The sequence below is a fragment of the Dendropsophus ebraccatus genome, chromosome 1 (assembly GCF_027789765.1).
Source record: "Dendropsophus ebraccatus isolate aDenEbr1 chromosome 1, aDenEbr1.pat, whole genome shotgun sequence".
NCBI lineage: Eukaryota > Metazoa > Chordata > Amphibia > Anura > Hylidae > Dendropsophus > Dendropsophus ebraccatus.
The window spans coordinates 799,820-820,468 of NC_091454.1; the positions used below are offsets into that span (position 1 = coordinate 799,820).

Below are 20,649 nucleotides of genomic sequence, written 5' to 3' on the forward strand. Positions count from 1 at the left end.
ACAGCCCCCCCCATACCCCTCTATACCCACATATATACAACTATAATACAATACAACAAAGCCCCCGCCCCCCAACCTCCATACATATCCCCAACACCATAGACCACCCAGCAAACCCTCAGGGCTCAGGTTCGATGTCTGTAAGCCGTCTACATCCGATCCATCACAAAAACAAAACAAAAATCTAAGGTGATAGCGTCAGCCCCTCACCAGGAAAGAGACTACTCGGCTAAGGCACCTTAAAGGAAATCCCCCTCCAAAGGGTCGATGCCTTAGATGCCCCCAACCTTTCATACTGCACCGAGCGCACCTTCACCAGGTCACCGAGCGTGTTCCTACAAACCTCATCCGCAGGCAGGATTTTTTGTCTCGTCGAAACTAAACACCGAGCGTGCCACGTGTGATACCTGACCACTACACTGACTAAGAATAAAGTGCAGCGGTCCCTACCGCCCAGGTCTTTGAACGTTCCATAGGTCCACTCAGCATAGGAAAGGGCAGCCAGCCTCGGCCAGCCGATGGAAGCGCCCACCCTTTGATATACCTCTATATTAAAAGGACAATGAAGCAGGAAGTGATCCATATTCTCCAATGCTCCCCCATACTCCTCTCGGGGACACCCCTTCTCGTCAGAGTTCCTGTACTTCAGATTGTCCTTCACATATAGCCTACCATGGAAGCCTTGAGGGCCAGTGGTTTCTGGAAATGGCTCAGTAAGACCCTCTTATCGAGGATTCTCCTCGGGAGAGTTCTCACCTCCCACATTCCCAGCCCCCACCGCTTGATGACCTTCAGAACCAGTGCAGCATAAGTCGGGAGATGCCCGTGTGGCGTGCGAAGATCCTTCACTCGACCGCCTATCTCCCATTCCTGGAAGAAAGGCTGAAACCATTTCCTGCAAGAGACTACCCACGGAGGAGCCCTCTCTTTCCAGAGGTTCGCAACATTGGTCTTTAAAAAGGTGTTTACTAAAAACACCACCGGGTTGACCATACCCAACCCGCCTAGTCTCCTCGTGCGGTAAGTCACATCCCTCTTAACCTTAAGTCTGTTCCCCCACAACATTAGGAAGAACAGACCGTAGACCCGCGTCCAGAGGGGTTCCGGCAAAAGGCTCACACTGCCCAAGTAGATTAACAACGGGAGCAAGAAAGACTTGATCAAGAAGACCCTTTCCCTAAAGGTCAAAGACCAACCTTTCCACTGTTCCACTCTTATGGAGACATCTTCCAGTCTGCTCTCCCAATTTCGTGTGGGGTAATCCCCGGGACCAAATTCGATGCCCAGAATTTTTGCAGATTCTTGGGGCACAAGGAGGGTGTCCGGGAGACAAAACTCAGGGTCTCCCCCTCCCAACCAAAGACTTTTGCACTTGTCACAGTTGATTTTAGACCCGGATGCCTCAGAGTAGCATTCCACCTCTGACATCACCCACTCCACCTCCCCCTGGGAAGAGACAAAAATGGAGACATCATTGGCGTACGCCACTACCCTCAAGGCAGAATCCGGCACCGCCAGGTCCATCCTCACCCCCGCCAACGGTCCACCATCTATCCTTCGGAGGAAGGGGTCGATGGCGAACGCATAAGGCAGAGGGCTTAAAGGACAGCCCTGACGTACACCAGACTCCACCTCAAAAGGGCGGCCCACCCAACCGTTCACCAACGGAAAAGTCTCAGCCCCTGCGTACAATGTTCTCGGCCAATCCACGAACCTCCCCGGCAGACCGTATTTCAAAAGAGTAGACCAGAGGTACTCGTGATCAACCCGATCAAAAGCCTTAGCTTGGTCCAAGGACAGTAGAAACCCCTTCCAGTGACCAGCCCTACCCTGCTCCACGGCCTCGCGGACACAGAGCACAGCACTAAAAGTGCTACGACCGGGAACAGAGCAGTGCTGGGCCCCCGAAAGGAGCTGGGGTGCAAATTTCACCAACCTGTTGAATAGCACTTTTGCCAGGATCTTCCTGTCCACACTGAGAAGCGCTATGGGACGCCAATTCTCAATGTGGGACGGGTCTTTACCCTTTGACAGGATGATCAGAGCCATCTCCCTGCATACAGCACATGAGAGACCGCATTGCCTGAGGAAGGTCCATAGCGGACCGAAACGTCGCACCAAATGTTATTTTGTCTCATCTCTTGCATTTCTTATGTACGGTCGGAGTAAATACCTTGTATCTATTTGCTAAATAAAAACCCTCACTTATTCTTGCAACATCGAGTGCCGTGGTTTTCTCCTATACAAGACTTATGGTTGAAGAAACCAGTTACCACTGAGCACCAGCTTTACAATTTAAGGCAGAGGTGTGCAGCACTGATCCTATACAACAGGATGATCAGAGCCGACCTCCTCATCGACCTCGGCAGAGTGCCCGAGGAGAGACACTCATTTATAACCTCAGTCAAGAGGGGTACCAAAGCGTCCTTAAAGGTCTTATAAAATTCGGACGTTAAGCCATCCGGCCCTGGTGACTTTTTGAGGGCGAGCCTCTCAATCGCCAGCCTGACTTCCTCTTCTCTGATCCTCTGTCAAAACATTAAGAGAGGGGTCTACTCCTGACCGGGAAATGGCATCAGCCAGGAAAGCCGACGTCCTGCCTCGATCAAGATCCCTCTTCCCCAAGAGATTCAAGTAGAAGGCTCTGATGACCTCCAAGATCCCTGATCTGGACTTGTTCAGAGATCCTGTACTATCGACCAGGCCTGACACAAACTTACAATCCACTGACATCTTACAGCTTCGACAAGGGTGGGGCGAGCGGTGTTCCCAAAATCCCTCTCGAAAACCAAAGACGTGTGTCTCTCGTGCTGGCACTTCTTCAGCAAAGACTTCACTCTGGAGATCTCCTCTCTGTCACCTCCATTCGAGACAAGGACCTCGAGTTTCCTCCTTAGTGCCTGATATAGGCGATCCCTATTCATACTACTAAGGTTCGCGGTCTGGCGGAAGAATTTCGCCGCCCGTTTTTTGAACATCTCCCACCACTCTGACTTAGTGCTGCATAAGTCCAGCAATGGTACCTGGCTCTGCAGAAACTCCTCAAAGGATTGTCTGATTTCCTCGACTTCCAGGAGAGACGAATTCAGCTTCCACAATCCCCTTCCCATCCTGGGGGTCTCTGAAACATTCAAAGAAAACATAATCAAACAGTGATCGGAGAATTCTACCTCCACCACCTGTAAAGGTGGAGAGACAGCCTCCTCCTTAACAAAAAACCTATCTATCCTAGACCTGACCTCTCTACCCCTGAAATAGGTGAACCCACTGTGGTCTGGAGTATGTCGGATGTGGACATCCACCAGACGAGTCTCACTGGCTATGCTGTTCAGAGCGGCGCTATCATAACCTAGCCGATCTCTGGAGCCTCCTCTATCTCGGGACCTTGTTACAGCATTGAAGTCCCCTCCAAAGATGACCTGCCGGCTAGTAAAAAGTAGAGGCTTAATCCTCATAAAGAGACTTTTGCGGTCCCATTTAGTTTGAGGACCGTAGATGTTTATGAGGCGCAGCTCTTGTCCCTTCATGAGGACGTCTAATACCAGACATCTCCCCATTTCTAGCTCGATTACGCGTCTGCATTCAACCTGTGCGGTATTAAAAAGAGCCGCCACCCCGCTATACGGCTCGGCCGCAAGAGACCAGTGAGAGGGGCCATGCCTCCACTCACGCTTCACCTTATGTATAGTTGCTAGATCTGTAAGTCTGGTCTCTTGCAAAAAGAAAATGTCGGCCTGTATTCGACCGAGAAAATCAAAGGCCATAAATCTTGCCGTATCTGACTTTATGCTGGCGACGTTAATACTCGCCAGAGTCAACGGGGAGGGTGCCGCCATCATGGGTGATCAAGCTTGACAGCCCTCTTTTTCCCTCCCCCTTCCTTGTGCTTAATATCTTCATCAGACTTTCTTTCCTTTCCCCTTTTCAAGCACACGGACACATCCATATTTACAGGGCGTGTTCCCTCCTCCACACAAGTCACACTCTGCACCCCACATGGTCCTGAGACAGGTCCTCCCCCCCGTTACCTGAGAGGAAGACCTGACACCCCTCAGAGACCTCACTTCAGACACCGGCACCGACTCTCCAGCCCCCTCATCAGAGGAGGAAATATCCCTGAGGGCCCGATACCGGTTAGGGCAGCCCACCAGAGGGGAGCCAGTAGGTTCTTCCGCCGGTATCTGGACAAGGGTGAGGGGAACGGAATGATCCCACTCAAGGGAAGAAGACTCCTTCTTCTTCACCCGCTTTCTCTTTTTTCTGTCACCCGATCTTCTCTTATTCTCTAGCCACTGTTTGCTTTCCTCATCCAGACTCTCTGCGGGAGAGGAGGTTGCAGTAGTGGCCCTCTCCTCCTCCTCCTCTCTATCCAGTCTCCTGGACTCTTCCTCCAACTCACTGTCCCTCAGGTCCTCAGCAATCTCCACCACCTCAGGCTCAGGTACAGGGACCTCCTCAGCTGCCACCTGAGGTTCCCCCTCCCTTTGCCTCTGGCGTGTCTCCATACGCTTCAGCTTGGATGGTGTTAATTTTCTCTTCCCTGGACCAGTAGCCTCCCTGCCTCTGCTGGTACCCTCTCCGGTAGGGTCAGCCTCACGGCTAACCCCAGCTGAAGTTTGGACCGCATTGGCAAAGGAGACCGGACAGCGGCTGAAAGGGTGACCGAGATCACCACCCAGGTTGCAACGAATGTCCCCACAGGCTGCGGCAAGATGTCCTATCCCTCCACACAGGGCGCATTTCTGCACCTTACATTGTGCACTAAAGTGTGTGGGGTCACCGCACCTATGGCAGACCTTCGGCTGCCCCTGGTAGAAGACCAGAATCCTGTCCCTCCCCAAGAAAGTGGAAGAGGGAATGTGGGTGACAGAATTACCTGAAACCTTCAACTTGACCATGAAGGTCCAGGCCCCCGACCAGATACCAAACTCATCCCTGTTCTTCTGGGGAATGTTGACCACCTCTCCGTAACGCCCAATCCAGGTCATGATGTCTATGCAAGAAAGAGATTCGTTACATGTTAATACCGTCACTTTCTTGATGTTGTTCTGATGGGAAAATGCTTGGACAGCAAAGTCTCTCCATTCGGGTTCTATCTTTGCCAGCTCGTACCGAGACCAAAAAAGCTCAAGCCCTTCAGCCCGGACGAAACTGACATCGTAAATCGGGGAACCATGAGGATGTATCAGGGCAAAGATGTCACTAGCCCTGGAATCCATCTTGAGGAGGAGCTCCACTACTTTAGTTCTATTAGGACAGGGATCATTGCCCCTCCACCTAAGACGGACCACATTCCTCCTGGCCACCCCGGACCCGGCTGTGGGGAGTGACCATGACTCCTCCCCGCTCCTTTGCTCTCGGAAGGCGGCTAAGCCATGCCTCTCTATCCAGAAAGACAACTCTACCTCTCTACCCTCTACAGTGATAGATCTATCCCCCCTCCGCAAGGCCTCCAAGAAGCGCCTTTGGGTGTCACTATTCCCAGGACCAGGGGGTGCAGCTCTCTCATACAGCCTACGTGCCCCGGCAGCAACACTCGCATAGCTCCTCACCGCCGCTGCCGGGGAATCAGACGGACCAACCACACCAGCATCTCTCTCCACAGGAACCATGCATCCGCCCCCTCCACTCATCCTCCGATCCCCAACATCCATCCTCTCATCATCTTCCCCATCCTCCCTCGCTCCCTCTCCACCATTCACACCACCATTCAGTCCTGGACCAGAAAGCACAGACAGGTTAATGCAGTCACCGATAGGAGTGACCTCAGCTTCACCGGGAGAACCTGGCAAGTCTCCGTCCACCGCTGTAACAGCAGCAGGCTTCAACTTCTCGCCAGGAACCCCCTCCACCTCATGGGTCACATGACTCGTCGCCATCTTTACAGCTGTAGTTTGTCCGGATGTTGTCCCACCATCAGCAGCATGTTTAGTCTCTTGCATGGTCCCAGTGGATGTGGGAGCAGTCACTTTAAGGGCTTTCATTGCCTTAGCGGCAGCATTTGCCAGTCCAGCTGTGGCCGGTTTTATTATTCCTGCCGAGGTGCCACCTGTCCCAGCAGCCGACACGGTTCCCCCACTAGAAACCACCACAGGTGACACCTCGACAGCAGACCCCACCGCAGAGCCTGCATTACCGCCCGGCACCCCGTGGCACCGCTCACCTGCGCCCTTGCTCCTAATCTCTGACACAGGGTCCACAGCCTTAACCTTGTCCGATTTGCTGTGGCCCCCCGATGCCAGAGACATGCAGCCACCCGCTGGGCCGCCAACCTTCCCAACAATGTCCGGCTTCACAGCCGTAATCGCCCTGACACTCTTACTGCTACCACAAGCCGAAACAGCATCATGTGATGTTACTGAGGGAACCTTCATACTCTGCCCACCACTCATCCCCTGCTGAGAGCCCACCACAGGGCACCTACTAGGTGGAGCTGGGGAAAGGGGTGCATTAGATGTCGACTCACCCCTTTCTGGTCCAACCGCCCGCACCGGAGATTCCATCTGTATGATGGCTGCCATCAGGTCCCCTCCTGGGTCGCTGTCACCGTCTGGGCCTCTGGGTCCTGGAGCTGAGGGCTGTCCGGGGCAGATCCCACTCTGGGACCCCTGGGTCACATCAGGAGCCTCGGCCTCCTCCGCTCTCTCCATGTAGTCACTCTGGCTTAACCCCTTGTTCATTTGGTCAAACCTGGCCTGGTTCAGCAGCTTCTCCTGGAAGGGCCCGCTGTTCCTCTGAATATCCATATTTTCCTTCTCCAACATATTGATCTCAGACTTCAGTCTCATTATGACCTTGTTGGCATCCGTGCGCTTCCGTCCTGACGTGTTGGTCACCTGGACTCGGGCGCATCTCAACTCCGCACGCAGTTTGCACAGTTCTTTGCCATTCAGTTCATATGTCTTGATAAAATAAGCAATTCTGGATCCATAAACATCAGTCGTCTCCTCAGGGCATTTTACACCCCAGTCCTTCACCTCCAGCACAGCCTCCCGGCGGCGGCTAGAAACCAGAGGGGGGGCAGAGGAAGCATCACTGCGACCCCCGCCAGATCTCCGTACCCCCTCCGAATAGGCCAGTTGCTGTGCACCATCCGTCCCCGCCGGCCTACCCCGGGAAACAGAGGCCTGGGACTCGCCTTCCTCCTGCATCCCAAAGCCCACTCCCCCCAGGCAGAAGGGAGCAGGCCTCAGGCACCAGACTCAGAGCGATCCCAGCAGCAGAGAGCTCCACCTGCACCACCACACCTGACCAGGAGAGGAATCAGCTGTCACCTCCCCTCCCCCAGCCTGACATGGCTGATACCAGAGAGTAATAGATTGTATATACCTGTCCTACACCCCCCCCCCAGCCTGACATGGCTGATACCAGAGAGTAATAGATTGTATATACCTGTCCTACAGTCACCCCCCCCCCCCCCCCAGCCTGACATGGCTGATACCAGAGAGTAATAGATTGTATATACCTGTCCTACAGTCACCTCCCCCCCCCCAGCCTGACATGGCTGATACCAGAGAGTAATAGATTGTATATACCTGTCCTACAGTCACCTCCCCTCCCCCAGCCTGACATGGCTGATACCAGAGAGTAATACATTGTATATACCTGTCCTACAGTCACCCCCCCTCCCCCAGCCTGACATGGCTGATACCAGAGAGTAATAGATTGTATATACCTGTCCTACAGTCACCTCCCCCCCCCCAGCCTGACATGGCTGATACCAGAGAGTAATAGATTGTAACTCTTTTATTTTATATAAAAAAAAATACAAAACATAACCCGGCATATCGGCCATAACAATAAATCATAAACAAATGAAATAACAGAAATATAAACAATTCGTAACAAAATAGAACAGCCTATTCCGGCATATACAGATCCCATATACATAATATACATATAACCCTGTCCGGTCCAGGACACCATACAGTCACCTCTACACACATTATATACAACCACATAAAAATAACCCCCCCAAAAAAATAACCAAATAAGCAATATTCCACAAAACAGTCCAGCAATCTCCATAACCGACTGCATAAAACCAAGACAGGAAATGAAAATAATAAAATAACCAAACTCAACTTTTTTTTTTTTTTAAGATATAATCATAATATAATACCCCCCCCCCCCCCCCCCCCCCACCTCCCGGAACCCTCTGTATTAACAAATATAACTATAATACAATACAACAGAGCCCCCGCCCCCCCCACCTCCCATACCCCTCTGTACCCACATATATACAACTATAATATACTACAGCCCCCCCCCCCCCCCCCCCCCCCATACCCCTCTATACCCACATATATACAACTATAATACAGTACAGCCCCCCCATACCCCTCTATACCCACATATATACAACTATAATATACTACAGCCCCCGCCCCCCCACCTCCCATACCCCACTATACCCACATATATACAACTATGATACAATATACCCTACACCATAACCCCCCAACCTCCATACTTTACATATCCCCAACACCATAGACCACCCAGCAAACCCTCAGGGCTCAGATTCGATGTCTGTAAGCCATCTACATCCTATCCATCACAAAAACAAAACAAAAATCTAAGGTGATAGCGTCAGCCCCTCACCAGGAAAGAGACTACTCGGCTAAGGCACCTTAAAGGAAATCCCCCTCCAAAGGGTCGATGCCTTAGATGCCCCCAACCTTTCATACTCCAAGGAGCGCACCTTCACCAGGTCACCGAGCGTGTTCCTACAAACCTCATCCACAGGGAGGATTTTCTGTCTCGTCGAAACTAAACACCGAGCGTGCCACGTGTGATACCTGACCACTACACTGACTAAGAATAAAGTGCAGCGGTCCCTACCGCCCAGGTCTTTGAACGTTCCATATGTCCACTCAGCATAGGAAAGGGCAGCCAGCCTCGGCCAGCCGATGGAAGCGCCCACCCTTTGATATACCTCTATATTAAAAGGACAATGAAGCAGGAAGTGATCCATATTCTCTAACGCTCCCCCACACTCCTCCCGTGGACACCCCTTCTCGTCAGAGTTCCTGTACTTCAGATTGTCCTTCACATATAGCCTACCATGGAAGCCGCGCCAGGTCAAATCCCAAAACTTTAGGGGGATCCTAGGTGAATTTAAAAGAGACAACCCAACCCCCTGTTCCCCCCCTGGGCAATCCTTGAGGGCCAGTGGTTTCTGGAAATGGCTCAGTAAGACCCTCTTATCAAGGATTCTCCTCGGGAGAGTTCTCACCTCCCACATTCCCAGCCCCCACCGCTTGATGACCTTCAGAACCAGTGCAGCATAAGTCGGGAGATGCCCGTGTGGCGTGCGAAGATCCTTCACTCGACCGCCTATCTCCCATTCCTGGAAGAAAGGCTGAAACCATTTCCTGCAAGAGACTACCCACGGAGGAGCCCTCTCTTTCCAGAGGTTCGCAACATTAGTCTTTAAAAAGGTGTTTACTAAAAACACCACCGGGTTGACCATACCCAACCCGCCTAGTCTCCTCGTGCGGTAAGTCACCTCCCTCTTAACTAGGTTAAGCCTGTTCCCCCACAACATTAGGAAGAACAAACCGTAGACCCGCGTCCAGAGGGGTTCCGGCAAAAGGCTCACACTGCCCAAGTAGATTAACAACGGGAGCAAGAAAGACTTGATCAAGAAGACCCTTTCCCTAAAAGTCAAAGACCAACCTTTCCACTGTTCCACTCTTTTGGAGACATCTTCCAGTCTGCTCTCCCAATTTCGTGTGGGGTAATCCCCGGGACCAAATTCGATGCCCAGAATTTTTTCAGATTCTTGGGGCACAGGGAGGGTGTCCGGGAGACAAAACTCAGGGTCTCCCCCTCCCAACCAAAGACTTTTGCACTTGTCACGGTTGATTTTAGACCCCGATGCCTCCGAGTAGCAATCCACCTCTGACATCACCCATTCCGCCTCCCCCTGGGAAGAGACAAAAATGGAGACATCATCGGCGTACGCCACTACCCTCAAGGCAGAGTCCGGCACCGCCAGGTCCATCCTCACCCCCGCCAACGGTCCACCATCTATCCTTTGGAGGAAGGGGTCGATGGCGAACGCATAAAGCAGAGGGCTTAAAGGACAGCCCTGACGTACACCAGACTCCACCGCAAAAGGGCGGCCCACCCAACCGTTCACCAACGGAAAAGTCTCAGCCCCCGCGTACAATGTTCTCAGCCAATCCACGAACCTCCCCGGCAGACCGTATTTCAAAAGAGTAGACCAGAGGTACTCGTGATCAACCCGATCAAAAGCCTTAGCTTGGTCCAAGGACAGTAGAAACCCCCTCCAGTGACCAGCCCTACCCTGCTCCACGGCCTCGCGGACACCAAGCACAGCACTAAAAGTGCTACGACCGGGAACAGAGCAGTGCTGGGCCCCCGAAAGGAGCTGGGGTGCCAATTTCACCAACCTGTTGAATAGCACTTTTGCCAGGATCTTTCTGTCCACATTAAGAAGCGCTATGGGACGCCAATTCTCAATGTGGGACGGGTCTTTACCCTTTGACAGGATGATCAGAGCCGACCTCCTCATCGACCTCGGCAGAGTGCCCGAGGAGAGAGACTCATTTATTACCTCAGTCAAGAGGGGAACCAAAGCGTCCTTAAAGGTCTTATAAAATTCGGACGTTAAGCCATCCGGCCCTGGTGACTTTTTGAGGGCGAGCCTCTCAATCGCCAGCCTGACTTCCTCTTCTCTGATCTTCTCTGTCAAAACATTAAGAGAGGGGTCTACTCCTGAGCGGGAAATGGCATCAGCCAGGAAAGCCGACGTCCTGCCTCGATCGAGATCCCTCTTCCCCAAGAGATGCGAGTAGAAAGCTCTGATGACCTCCAAGATCCCTGATCTGGACTTGTTCAGAGATCCTGTACTATCGACCAGGCCTGACACAAACTTACAATCCACTGACATCTTACAGCTTCGACAAGGGTCGGGCGAGCGGTACTTCCCGAAATCCCTCTCGAAAACCAAAGATGTGTGTCTATCGTACTGGCACTTCTTCAGCAAAGACTTCACTCTGGAGATCTCCTCTCTGTCACCTCCATTCGAGACAAGGACCTCGAGTTTCCTCCTTAGTGCCTGATATAGGCGATCCCTATTCAGACTCCTAAGGTTCGCGGTCTGGCAGAAGAATTTCGCCGCCCGTTTTTTGAACATCTCCCACCACTCTGACCTAGTGCTGCATAAGTCCAGTAATGGTACCTGGCTCTGCAGAAACTCCTCAAAGGATTGTCTGATTTCCTCGACTTCCAGGAGAGACGAATTCAGCTTCCACAATCCCCTTCCCATCCTGGGGGTCTCTGAAACATTCAAAGAAAACATAATCAAACAGTGATCGGAGAATTCTACCTCCACCACCTGTAAAGGTGAAGAGACAGCCTCCTCCTTAACAAAAAACCTATCTATCCTAGACCTGACCTCTCTACCCCTAAAATAGGTGAACCCACTGTGGTCTGGAGTATGTCGGATGTGGACATCCACCAGAAGAGTCTCACTGGCTATGCTGTTCAGAGCGGCGCTATCATAACCTAGCCGATCTCTGGAGCCTCCTCTATCTCGGGACCTTGTTACAGCATTAAAGTCCCCTCCAAAGATGACCTGCCGGCTAGTAAAAAGTAGAGGCTTAATCCTCATAAAGAGACTTTTGCGGTCCCATTTAGTCTGTGGACCGTAGATGTTTATGAGGCGCAGCTCTTGTCCCTTCATGAGGACGTCTAATACCAGACATCTCCCCATTTCTAGCTCGATTACGCGTCTGCATTCAACCTGTGCGGTATTAAAAAGAGCCGCCACCCCGCTATACGGCTCGGCCGCAAGAGACCAGTGAGAGGGGCCATGCCTCCACTCACGCTTCGCCTTATGTATAGTTGCTAGATCTGTAAGTCTGGTCTCTTGCAAAAAGAAAATGTCGGCCTGTATTCGACCGAGAAAACCAAAGGCCATAAATCTTGCCGTATCTGACTTTATGCTGGCGACGTTAATACTCGCCAGAGTCAACGGGGAGGGTGCCGCCATCATGGGTGATCAAGCTTGACAGCCCTCTTTTTCCCTCCCCCTTCCTTGTGCTTAATATCTTCATCAGACTGTCCTTCCTTCCCCCTTTTCAAGCACACAGACACATCCATATTTACAGGGCGTGTTCCCTCCTCCACACAAGTCACACTCTGCACCCCACATGGTCCCGAGACAGGTCCTCCCCCCCGTTACCTGAGAGGAAGACCTGACACCTCTCAGAGACCTCACTTCAGACACCGGCACCGACTCCCCAGCCCCCTCATCAGAGGAGGAAATATCCCTGAGGGCCCGATACCGGTTAGGGCAGCCCACCAGAGGGGAGCCAGTAGGTTCTTCCGCCGGTATCTGGACAAGGGTGAGGGGAACGGAATGATCCCACTCAAGGGAAGAAGACTCCTTCTTCTTCACCCGCTTTCTCTTTTTTCTGGCACCCGATCTTCTCTTATTCTCTAGCCACTGTTTGCTTTCCTCATCCAGACTCTCTGCGGGAGAGGAGGTTGCAGTAGTGGCCCTCTCCTCCTCCTCCTCTCTATCCAGTCTCCTGGACTCCTCCTCCAACTCACTGTCCCTCAGGTCCTCAGCAATATCCACCACCTCAGGCTCAGGTACAGGGACCTCCTTAGCTGCCACCTGAGGTGCCTCCTCCCTTTGCCTCTGGCGTGTCTCCATACGCTTCAGCTTGGATGGTGTTAATTGTCTCTTCCCTGGACCAGTAGCCTCCCTGCCTCTGCTGGCACCCTCTCCGGTGGGGTCAGCCTCACGGCTAACCCCAGCTGAAGTTTGGACCGCATTGGCAAAGGAGACCGGACAGCGGCTGAAAGGGTGACCGAGATCACCACACAGGTTGCAACGAATGTCCCCACAGGCTGCGGCAAGATGTCCTATCCCTCCACACAGGGCGCATTTCTGCACCGTACATTGTGCACTAAAGTGTGTGGGGTCACCGCACCTATGGCAGACCTTCGGCTGCCCCTGGTAGAAGACCAGAATCCTGTCCCTCCCCAAGAAAGTGGAAGAGGGAATGTGGGTGACAGAATTACCTGAAACCTTCAACTTGACCATGAAGGTCCAGGCCCCCGACCAGATACCAAACTCATCCCTGTTCTTCTGGGGAATGTTGACCACCTCTCCGTAACGCCCAATCCAGGTCATGATGTCTATGCAAGAAAGAGATTCGTTACATGTTAATACCGTCACTTTCTTGATGTTGTTCTGACGGGAGACTGCTTGGACAGCAAAGTCTCTCCATTCGGGTTCTATCTTTGCCAGCTCGTACCGAGACCAAAAAAGCTCAAGCCCTTCAGCCCGGACGAAACTGACATCGAAAATCGGGGAACCATGAGGATGTATCAGGGCAAAGATGTCATTAGCCCTGAAATCCATCTTGAGGAGGAGCTCCACTACTTTAGTTCTATTAGGACAGGGATCATTGCCCCTCCACCTAAGACGGACCACATTCCTCCTGGCCACCCCGGACCCGGCTGTGGGGAGTGACCATGACTCCTCCCCGCTCCTTTGCTCTCGGAAGGCGGCTAAGCCATGCCTCTCTATCCAGAAAGACAACTCTACCTCTCTACCCTCTACAGTGATAGATCTATCCCCCCTCCGCAAGGCCTCCAAGAAGCGCCTTTGGGTGTCACTATTCCCAGGACCAGGGGGTGCAGCTCTCTCATACAGCCTACGTGCCCCGGCAGCAACACTCGCATAGCTCCTCACCGCCGCTGCCGGGGGTTCAGACGGACCAACCACACCAGCATCTCTCTCCACAGGAACCATGCATCCGCCCCCTCCACTCATCCTCCGATCCCCAACATCCATCCTCTCATCATCTTCCCCATCCTCCCTCGCTCCCTCTCCACCATTCACACCACCATTCAGTCCTGGACCAGAAAGCACAGACAGGTTAATGCAGTCACCGATAGGAGTGACCTCAGCTTCACCGGGAGAACCTGGCAAGTCTCCGTCCACCGCTGTAACAGCAGCAGGCTTCAACTTCTCGCCAGGAACCCCCTCCACCTCATGGGTCACATGACTCGTCGCCATCTTTACAGCTGTAGTTTGTCCGGATGTTGTCCCACCATCAGCAGCATGTTTAGTCTCTTGCATGGTCCCAGTAGGTGTGGGAACAGTCTCTTTGAGGTTTTTGATTGCCTTAGCGGCAGCATTTGCCAGTCCAGCTGTGGCCGGTTTTATTATTCCTGCCGAGGTGCCACCTGTCCCAGCAGCCGACACGGTTCCCCCACTAGAAACCACCACAGGTGACACCTCGACAGCAGACCCCACCGCAGAGCCTGCATTACCGCCCGGCACCCCGTGGCACTGCTCACCTGCGCCCTTGCTCCTAATCTCTGACACAGGGTCCACAGCCTTAACCTTGTCCGATTTGCTGTGGCCCCCCGATGCCAGAGACATGCAGCCACCCGCTGGGCCGCCAACCTTCCCAACAATGTCGGGCTTCACAGTAATCGCCCTGACACTCTTACTGCTACCACAAGCCGAAACAGCATCATGTGATGTTACTGAGGGAACCTTCATACTCTGCCCACCGCTCATCCCCTTCTAAAAGCCCGCCACAGGGCACCTACTAGGTGGAGCTGGGGAAAGGGGGGCATTAGATGGAGACTCACCCCTTTCTGGTCCAACCACCCGCACCGGAGATTCCATCTGTATGATGGCCGCCATCAGGTCCCCTCCTGGGTCGCTGTCACCGTCTGGGCCTCTGGGTCCTGGAGCTGAGGGCTGTCCGGGGCAGATCCCACTCTGGGACCCCTGGGTCACATCAGGAGCCTCGGCCTCCTCCGCTCTCTCCATGTAGTCACTCTGGCTTAACCCCTTGTTCATTTGGTCAAACCTGGCCTGGTTCAGCAGCTTCTCCTGGAAGGGCCCGCTGTTCCTCTGAATATCCATATTTTCCTTCTCCAACATATTGATCTCAGACTTCAGTCTCATTATGACCTTGTTGGCATCCGTGCGCTTACGCCCAGATGCTGTATTCACCTGGACTCGGGCGCATCTCAACTCCGCACGCAGTTTGCACAGTTCTTTGCCATTCAGTTCATATGTCTTGATAAAATAAGCAATTCTGGATCCATAAACATCAGTCGTCTCCTCAGGGCATTTTACACCCCAGTCCTTCACCTCCAACACAGCCTCCCGGCGGCGGCTAGAAACCAGAGGGGGGGCAGAGGAAGCATCACTGCGACCCCCGCCAGATCTCCGTACCCCCTCCGAATAGGCCAGTTGCTGTGCACCATCCGTCCCCGCCGGCCTACCCCGGGAAACAGAAGCCTGGGACTCGCCTTCCTCCTGCATCCCAAAGCCCACTCCCCCCAGGCAGAAGGGAGCAGGCCTCAGGCACCAGACTCAGAGCGATCCCAGCAGCAGAGAGCTCCACCTGCACCACCACACCTGACCAGGAGAGGAATCAGCTGTCACCTCCCCCCCCCAGCCTGACATGGCTGATACCAGAGAGTAATAGATTGTATATACCTGTCCTACAGTCACCCCCCCCCAGCCTGACATGGCTGATACCAGAGAGTAATAGATTGTATATACCTGTCCTACAGTGACCCTCCCCGCCTGACATGGCTGATACCAGAGAGTAATAGATTGTATATACCTGTCCTACAGTCACCCCCCAGCCTGACATGGCTGATACCAGAGAGTAATAGGTTGTATATACCTGTCCGATGGCTGATACCAGAGAGTAAGAGTGTATATAGCTGTACAGTGATAGGGAGGATATACAGGGTCCTGTGATGTGTATGGCCCATATAGTTGGGGGGGGGGGGTTGTGTCTTAGTCCCCCAGACCCCACTCACCTCTGATTACACAGCTGACAGGCAAAACAATCCAGATGGTAGACATTGTCCTTTGCTCTCATCACCATCTCGAAGGCCGGAATCAGCTTACTGCACGCCGCACAATTCCCCGTCACCCCGAACAACCTGAAAGAGAACAACGAGCACAATCAGAGACAAGTGTGCCAGCATACTAGGGGTTACAGGGTTGTAGTACTGGTGATACTGGGGCTTATAGTGTTGTAGTACTGGTGATACTGGGGCTTACAGTGTTGTAGTACTGGTGATACTGGGGCTTATAGTGTTGTAGTACTGGTGATACTGGGGGTTACAGTGTTGTAGTACTGGTGATACTGGGGCTTATAGTATTGTAGTACTGGTGATACTGGGGCTTATAGTGTTGTAGTACTGGAGATACTGGGGGTTACAGTGTTGTAGTACTGGTGATACTGGGGCTTATAGTGTTGTAGTACTGGTGATACTGGGGCTTATAGTGTTGTAGTACTGGTGATACTGGGGCTTACAGTGTTGTAGTACTGGTGATACTGGGGTTACAGTGTTGTAGTACTGGTGATGGTGGTGATTACAGTGTTGTAGTACTGGTGATACTGGGGGTTATAGTGTTGTAGTACTGGTGATACTGGGGGTTATAGTGTTGTAGTACTGGTGATACTGGGACTTATAGTGTTGTAGTACTGGTGATACTGGGGGTTACAGTGTTGTAGTACTGGTGATACTGGTGATTACAGTGTTGTAGTACTGGTGATACTGGGGCTTATAGTGTTGTAGTTCTGGTGATGGTGGTGGTTACAGTGTTGTAGTACTGGTGATACTGGGGCTTATAGTGTTGTAGTACTGGTGATACTGGGGCTTATAGTGTTGTAGTACTGGTGATACTGGGGGTTACAGTGTTGTAGTACTGGTGATACTGGTGATTACAGTGTTGTAGTACTGGTGATACTGGGGCTTATAGTGTTGTAGTTCTGGTGATGGTGGTGGTTACAGTGTTGTAGTACTGGTGATACTGGGGCTTATAGTGTTGTAGTACTGGTGATACTGGGGGTTATAGTGTTGTAGTACTGGTGATACTGGGGGTTACAGTTTTGTAGTACTGGTGATACTGGGGCTTATAGTGTTGTAGTACTGGTGATACTGGGGCTTATAGTGTTGTAGTACTGGTGATACTGGGGCTTATAGTGTTGTAGTACTGGTGATACTGGGGGTTATAGTGTTGTAGTACTGGTGATACTGGGGCTTATAGTATTGTAGTACTGGTGATACTGGGGCTTATAGTATTGTAGTACTGGTGATACAGGGGGTTATAGTGTTGTAGTACTGGTGATACTGGGGCTTATAGTGTTGTAGTACTGGTGATACTGGGGCTTATAGTGTTGTAGTACTGGTGATACTGGGGCTTATAGTGTTGTAGTACTGGTGATGGTGGTGGTTACAGTGTTGTAGTACTGGTGATACTGGGGCTTATAGTGTTGTAGTACTGGTGATACTGGGGCTTATAGTGTTGTAGTACTGGTGATACTGGGGGTTACAGTGTTGTAGTACTGGTGATACTGGGGGTTACAGTGTTGTAGTACTGGTGATACTGGGGCTTATAGTGTTGTAGTACTGGTGATACTGGGGCTTACAGTGTTGTAGTACTGGTGATACTGGGGCTTATAGTGTTGTAGTACTGGTGATACTGGGGGTTACAGTGTTGTAGTACTGGTGATACTGGGGCTTACAGTGTTGTAGTACTGGTGATACTGGGGCTTATAGTGTTGTAGTACTGGTGATACTGGGGGTTACAGGGTTGTAGTACTGGTGATACTGGGGGTTATAGTGTTGTAGTACTGGTGATACTGGGGGTTACAGTGTTGTAGTACTGGCGATACTGGGGCTTATAGTGTTGTAGTACTGGTGATACTGGGGCTTACAGTGTTGTAGTACTGGTGATACTGGGGGTTACAGTGTTGTAGTACTGGTGATACTGGGGCTTACAGTGTTGTAGTACTGGTGATACTGGGGCTTATAGTGTTGTAGTACTGGTGATGGTGGTGATTACAGTGTTGTAGTACTGGTGATACTGGGGCTTATAGTGTTGTAGTACTGGTGATACTGGGGTTACAGTGTTGTAGTACTGGTGATACTGGGGCTTACAGTGTTGTAGTACTGGTGATACTGGGGGTTACAGTGTTGTAGTACTGGTGATACTGGGGCTTATAGTGTTGTAGTACTGGTGATACTGGGGCTTATAGTGTTGTAGTACTGGTGATACTGGGGCTTATAGTATTGTAGTACTGGAGATACTGGGGGTTACAGTGTTGTAGTACTGGTGATACTGGGGCTTATAGTGTTGTAGTACTGGTGATACTGGGGCTTATAGTGTTGTAGTACTGGTGATACTGGGGCTTACAGTGTTGTAGTACTGGTGATACTGGGGCTTATAGTGTTGTAGTACTGGTGATACTGGGGCTTATAGTATTGTAGTACTGGAGATACTGGGGGTTACAGTGTTGTAGTACTGGTGATACTGGGGCTTATAGTGTTGTAGTACTGGTGATACTGGGGGTTACAGTGTTGTAGTACTGGTGATACTGGGGGTTACAGTGTTGTAGTACTGGTGATACTGGGGCTTATAGTGTTTTAGTACTGGTGATACTGGGGCTTATAGTGTTGTAGTACTGGTGATGGTGGTGATTACAGTGTTGTAGTACTGGTGATACTGGGGGTTACAGTGTTGTAGTACTGGTGATACTGGGGCTTACAGGGTTGTAGTACTGGTGATACTGGGGCTTACAGTGTTGTAGTACTGGTGATACTGGGGGTTACAGTGTTGTAGTACTGGTGATACTGGGGCTTATAGTGTTGTAGTACTGGTGATACTGGGGCTTATAGTGTTGTAGTACTGGTGATACTGGGGCTTACAGTGTTGTAGTACTGGTGATACTGGGGCTTATAGTGTTGTAGTACTGGTGATACTGGGGGTTACAGTGTTGTAGTACTGGTGATACTGGGGCTTATAGTGTTGTAGTACTGGTGATACTGGGGCTTACAGGGTTGTAGTACTGGTGATACTGGGGGTTACAGTGTTGTAGTACTGGTGATACTGGGGCTTACAGGGTTGTAGTACTGGTGATACTGGGGGTTACAGTGTTGTAGTACTGGTGATACTGGGGGTTATAGTGTTGTAGTACTGGTGATACTGGGGGTTATAGTGTTGTAGTACTGGTGATACTGGGGCTTACAGGGTTGTAGTACTGGTGATACTGGGGCTTACAGTGTTGTAGTACTGGTGATGGTGGTGATTATAGTGTTGTATTACTGGTGATACTGGGGCTTATAGTGTTGTAGTACTGGTGATACTGGGGCTTACAGGGTTGTAGTACTGGTGATACTGGGGGTTACAGTGTTGTAGTACTGGTGATACTGGGGGTTACAGTGTTGTAGTACTGGTGATACTGGGGCTTACAGTGTTGTAGTACTGGTGATACTGGGGGTTACAGTGTTGTAGTACTGGTGATACTGGGGGTTACAGTGTTGTAGTACTGGTGATACTGGGGCTTACAGTGTTGTAGTACTGGTGATACTGGGGCTTATAGTGTTGTAGTACTGGTGATACTGGGGCTTATAGTGTTGTAGTACTGGTGATACTGGGGGTTATAGTGTTGTAGTACTGGTGATACTGGGGGTTACAGTGTTGTAGTACTGGTGATACTGGGGCTTACAGTGTTGTAGTACTGGTGATACTGGGGCTTATAGTATTGTAGTACTGGTGATACTGGGGCTTATAGTGTTGTAGTACTGGTGATACTGGGGCTTATAGTGTTGTAGTACTGGTGATGGTGGTGATTACAGTGTTGTAGTACTGGTGATACTGGGGGTTACAGTGTTGTAGTACTGGTGATACTGGGGGTTACAGTGTTGTAGTACTGGTGATACTGGGGCTTACAGTGTTGTAGTACTGGTGATACTGGGGCTTACAGTGTTGTAGTACTGGTGATACTGGGGCTTACAGTGTTGTAGTACTGGTGATACTGGGGGTTACAGTGTTGTAGTACTGGTGATACTGGGGGTTACAGTGTTGTAGTACTGGTGATACTGGGGCTTATAGTGTTGTAGTACTGGTGATACTGGGGCTTACAGTATTGTAGTACTGGTGATACTGGGGGTTATAGTGTTGTAGTACTGGTGATACTGGGGGTTACAGTGTTGTAGTACTGGTGATACTGGGGCTTATAGTGTTGTAGTACTGGTGATACTGGGGCTTACAGTGTTGTAGTACTGGTGATACTGGGGCTTATAGTGTTGTAGTACTGGTGATACTGGGGCTTATAGTGTTGTAGTACTGGTGATACTGGGGCTTATAGTGTTGTAGTACTGGTGATACTGGGGGTTACAGTGTTGTAGTACTGGTGATACTGGGGGTTACAGTCTTGTAGTACTGGTGATACTGGGGCTTATAGTGTTGTAGTACTGGTGATACTGGGGCTTACAGTGTTGTAGTACTGGTGATACTGGGGCTTATAGTGTTGTAGTACTGGTGATACTGGGGCTTACAGTGTTGTAGTACTGGTGATACTGGGGGTTACAGTGTTGTAGTACTGGTGATACTGGGGGTTACAGTGTTGTAGTACTGGTGATACTGGGGCTTATAGTGTTGTAGTACTGGTGATACTGGGGGTTACAGTGTTGTAGTACTGGTGATACTGGGGCTTATAGTATTGTAGTACTGGTGATACTGGGGCTTATAGTGTTGTAGTACTGGAGATACTGGGGGTTACAGTGTTGTAGTACTGGTGATACTGGGGCTTATAGTGTTGTAGTACT

At 51.2% G+C, this 20,649-nt stretch overlaps 1 protein-coding gene across 5 annotated transcripts in view; it reads right to left on the reverse strand.

The window, feature by feature from the left end:
• The window catches only part of LMO3 (LIM domain only 3), a 177,746-nt gene that overhangs the window by 55,795 nt on the left and 101,302 nt on the right, over positions 1-20,649 (reverse strand). For 4 of the 5 annotated variants that reach the window (XM_069963597.1, XM_069963610.1, XM_069963617.1 and 1 more), the window contains exon 3: positions 15,847-15,972. In XM_069963597.1, the coding sequence (XP_069819698.1) occupies positions 15,847-15,972 (126 nt within the window). Of the gene's footprint in view, positions 1-11,181; positions 11,311-15,846; positions 15,973-20,649 lie in introns of those variants that run through there. The other variant, XM_069963602.1, reaches the window with a different exon arrangement.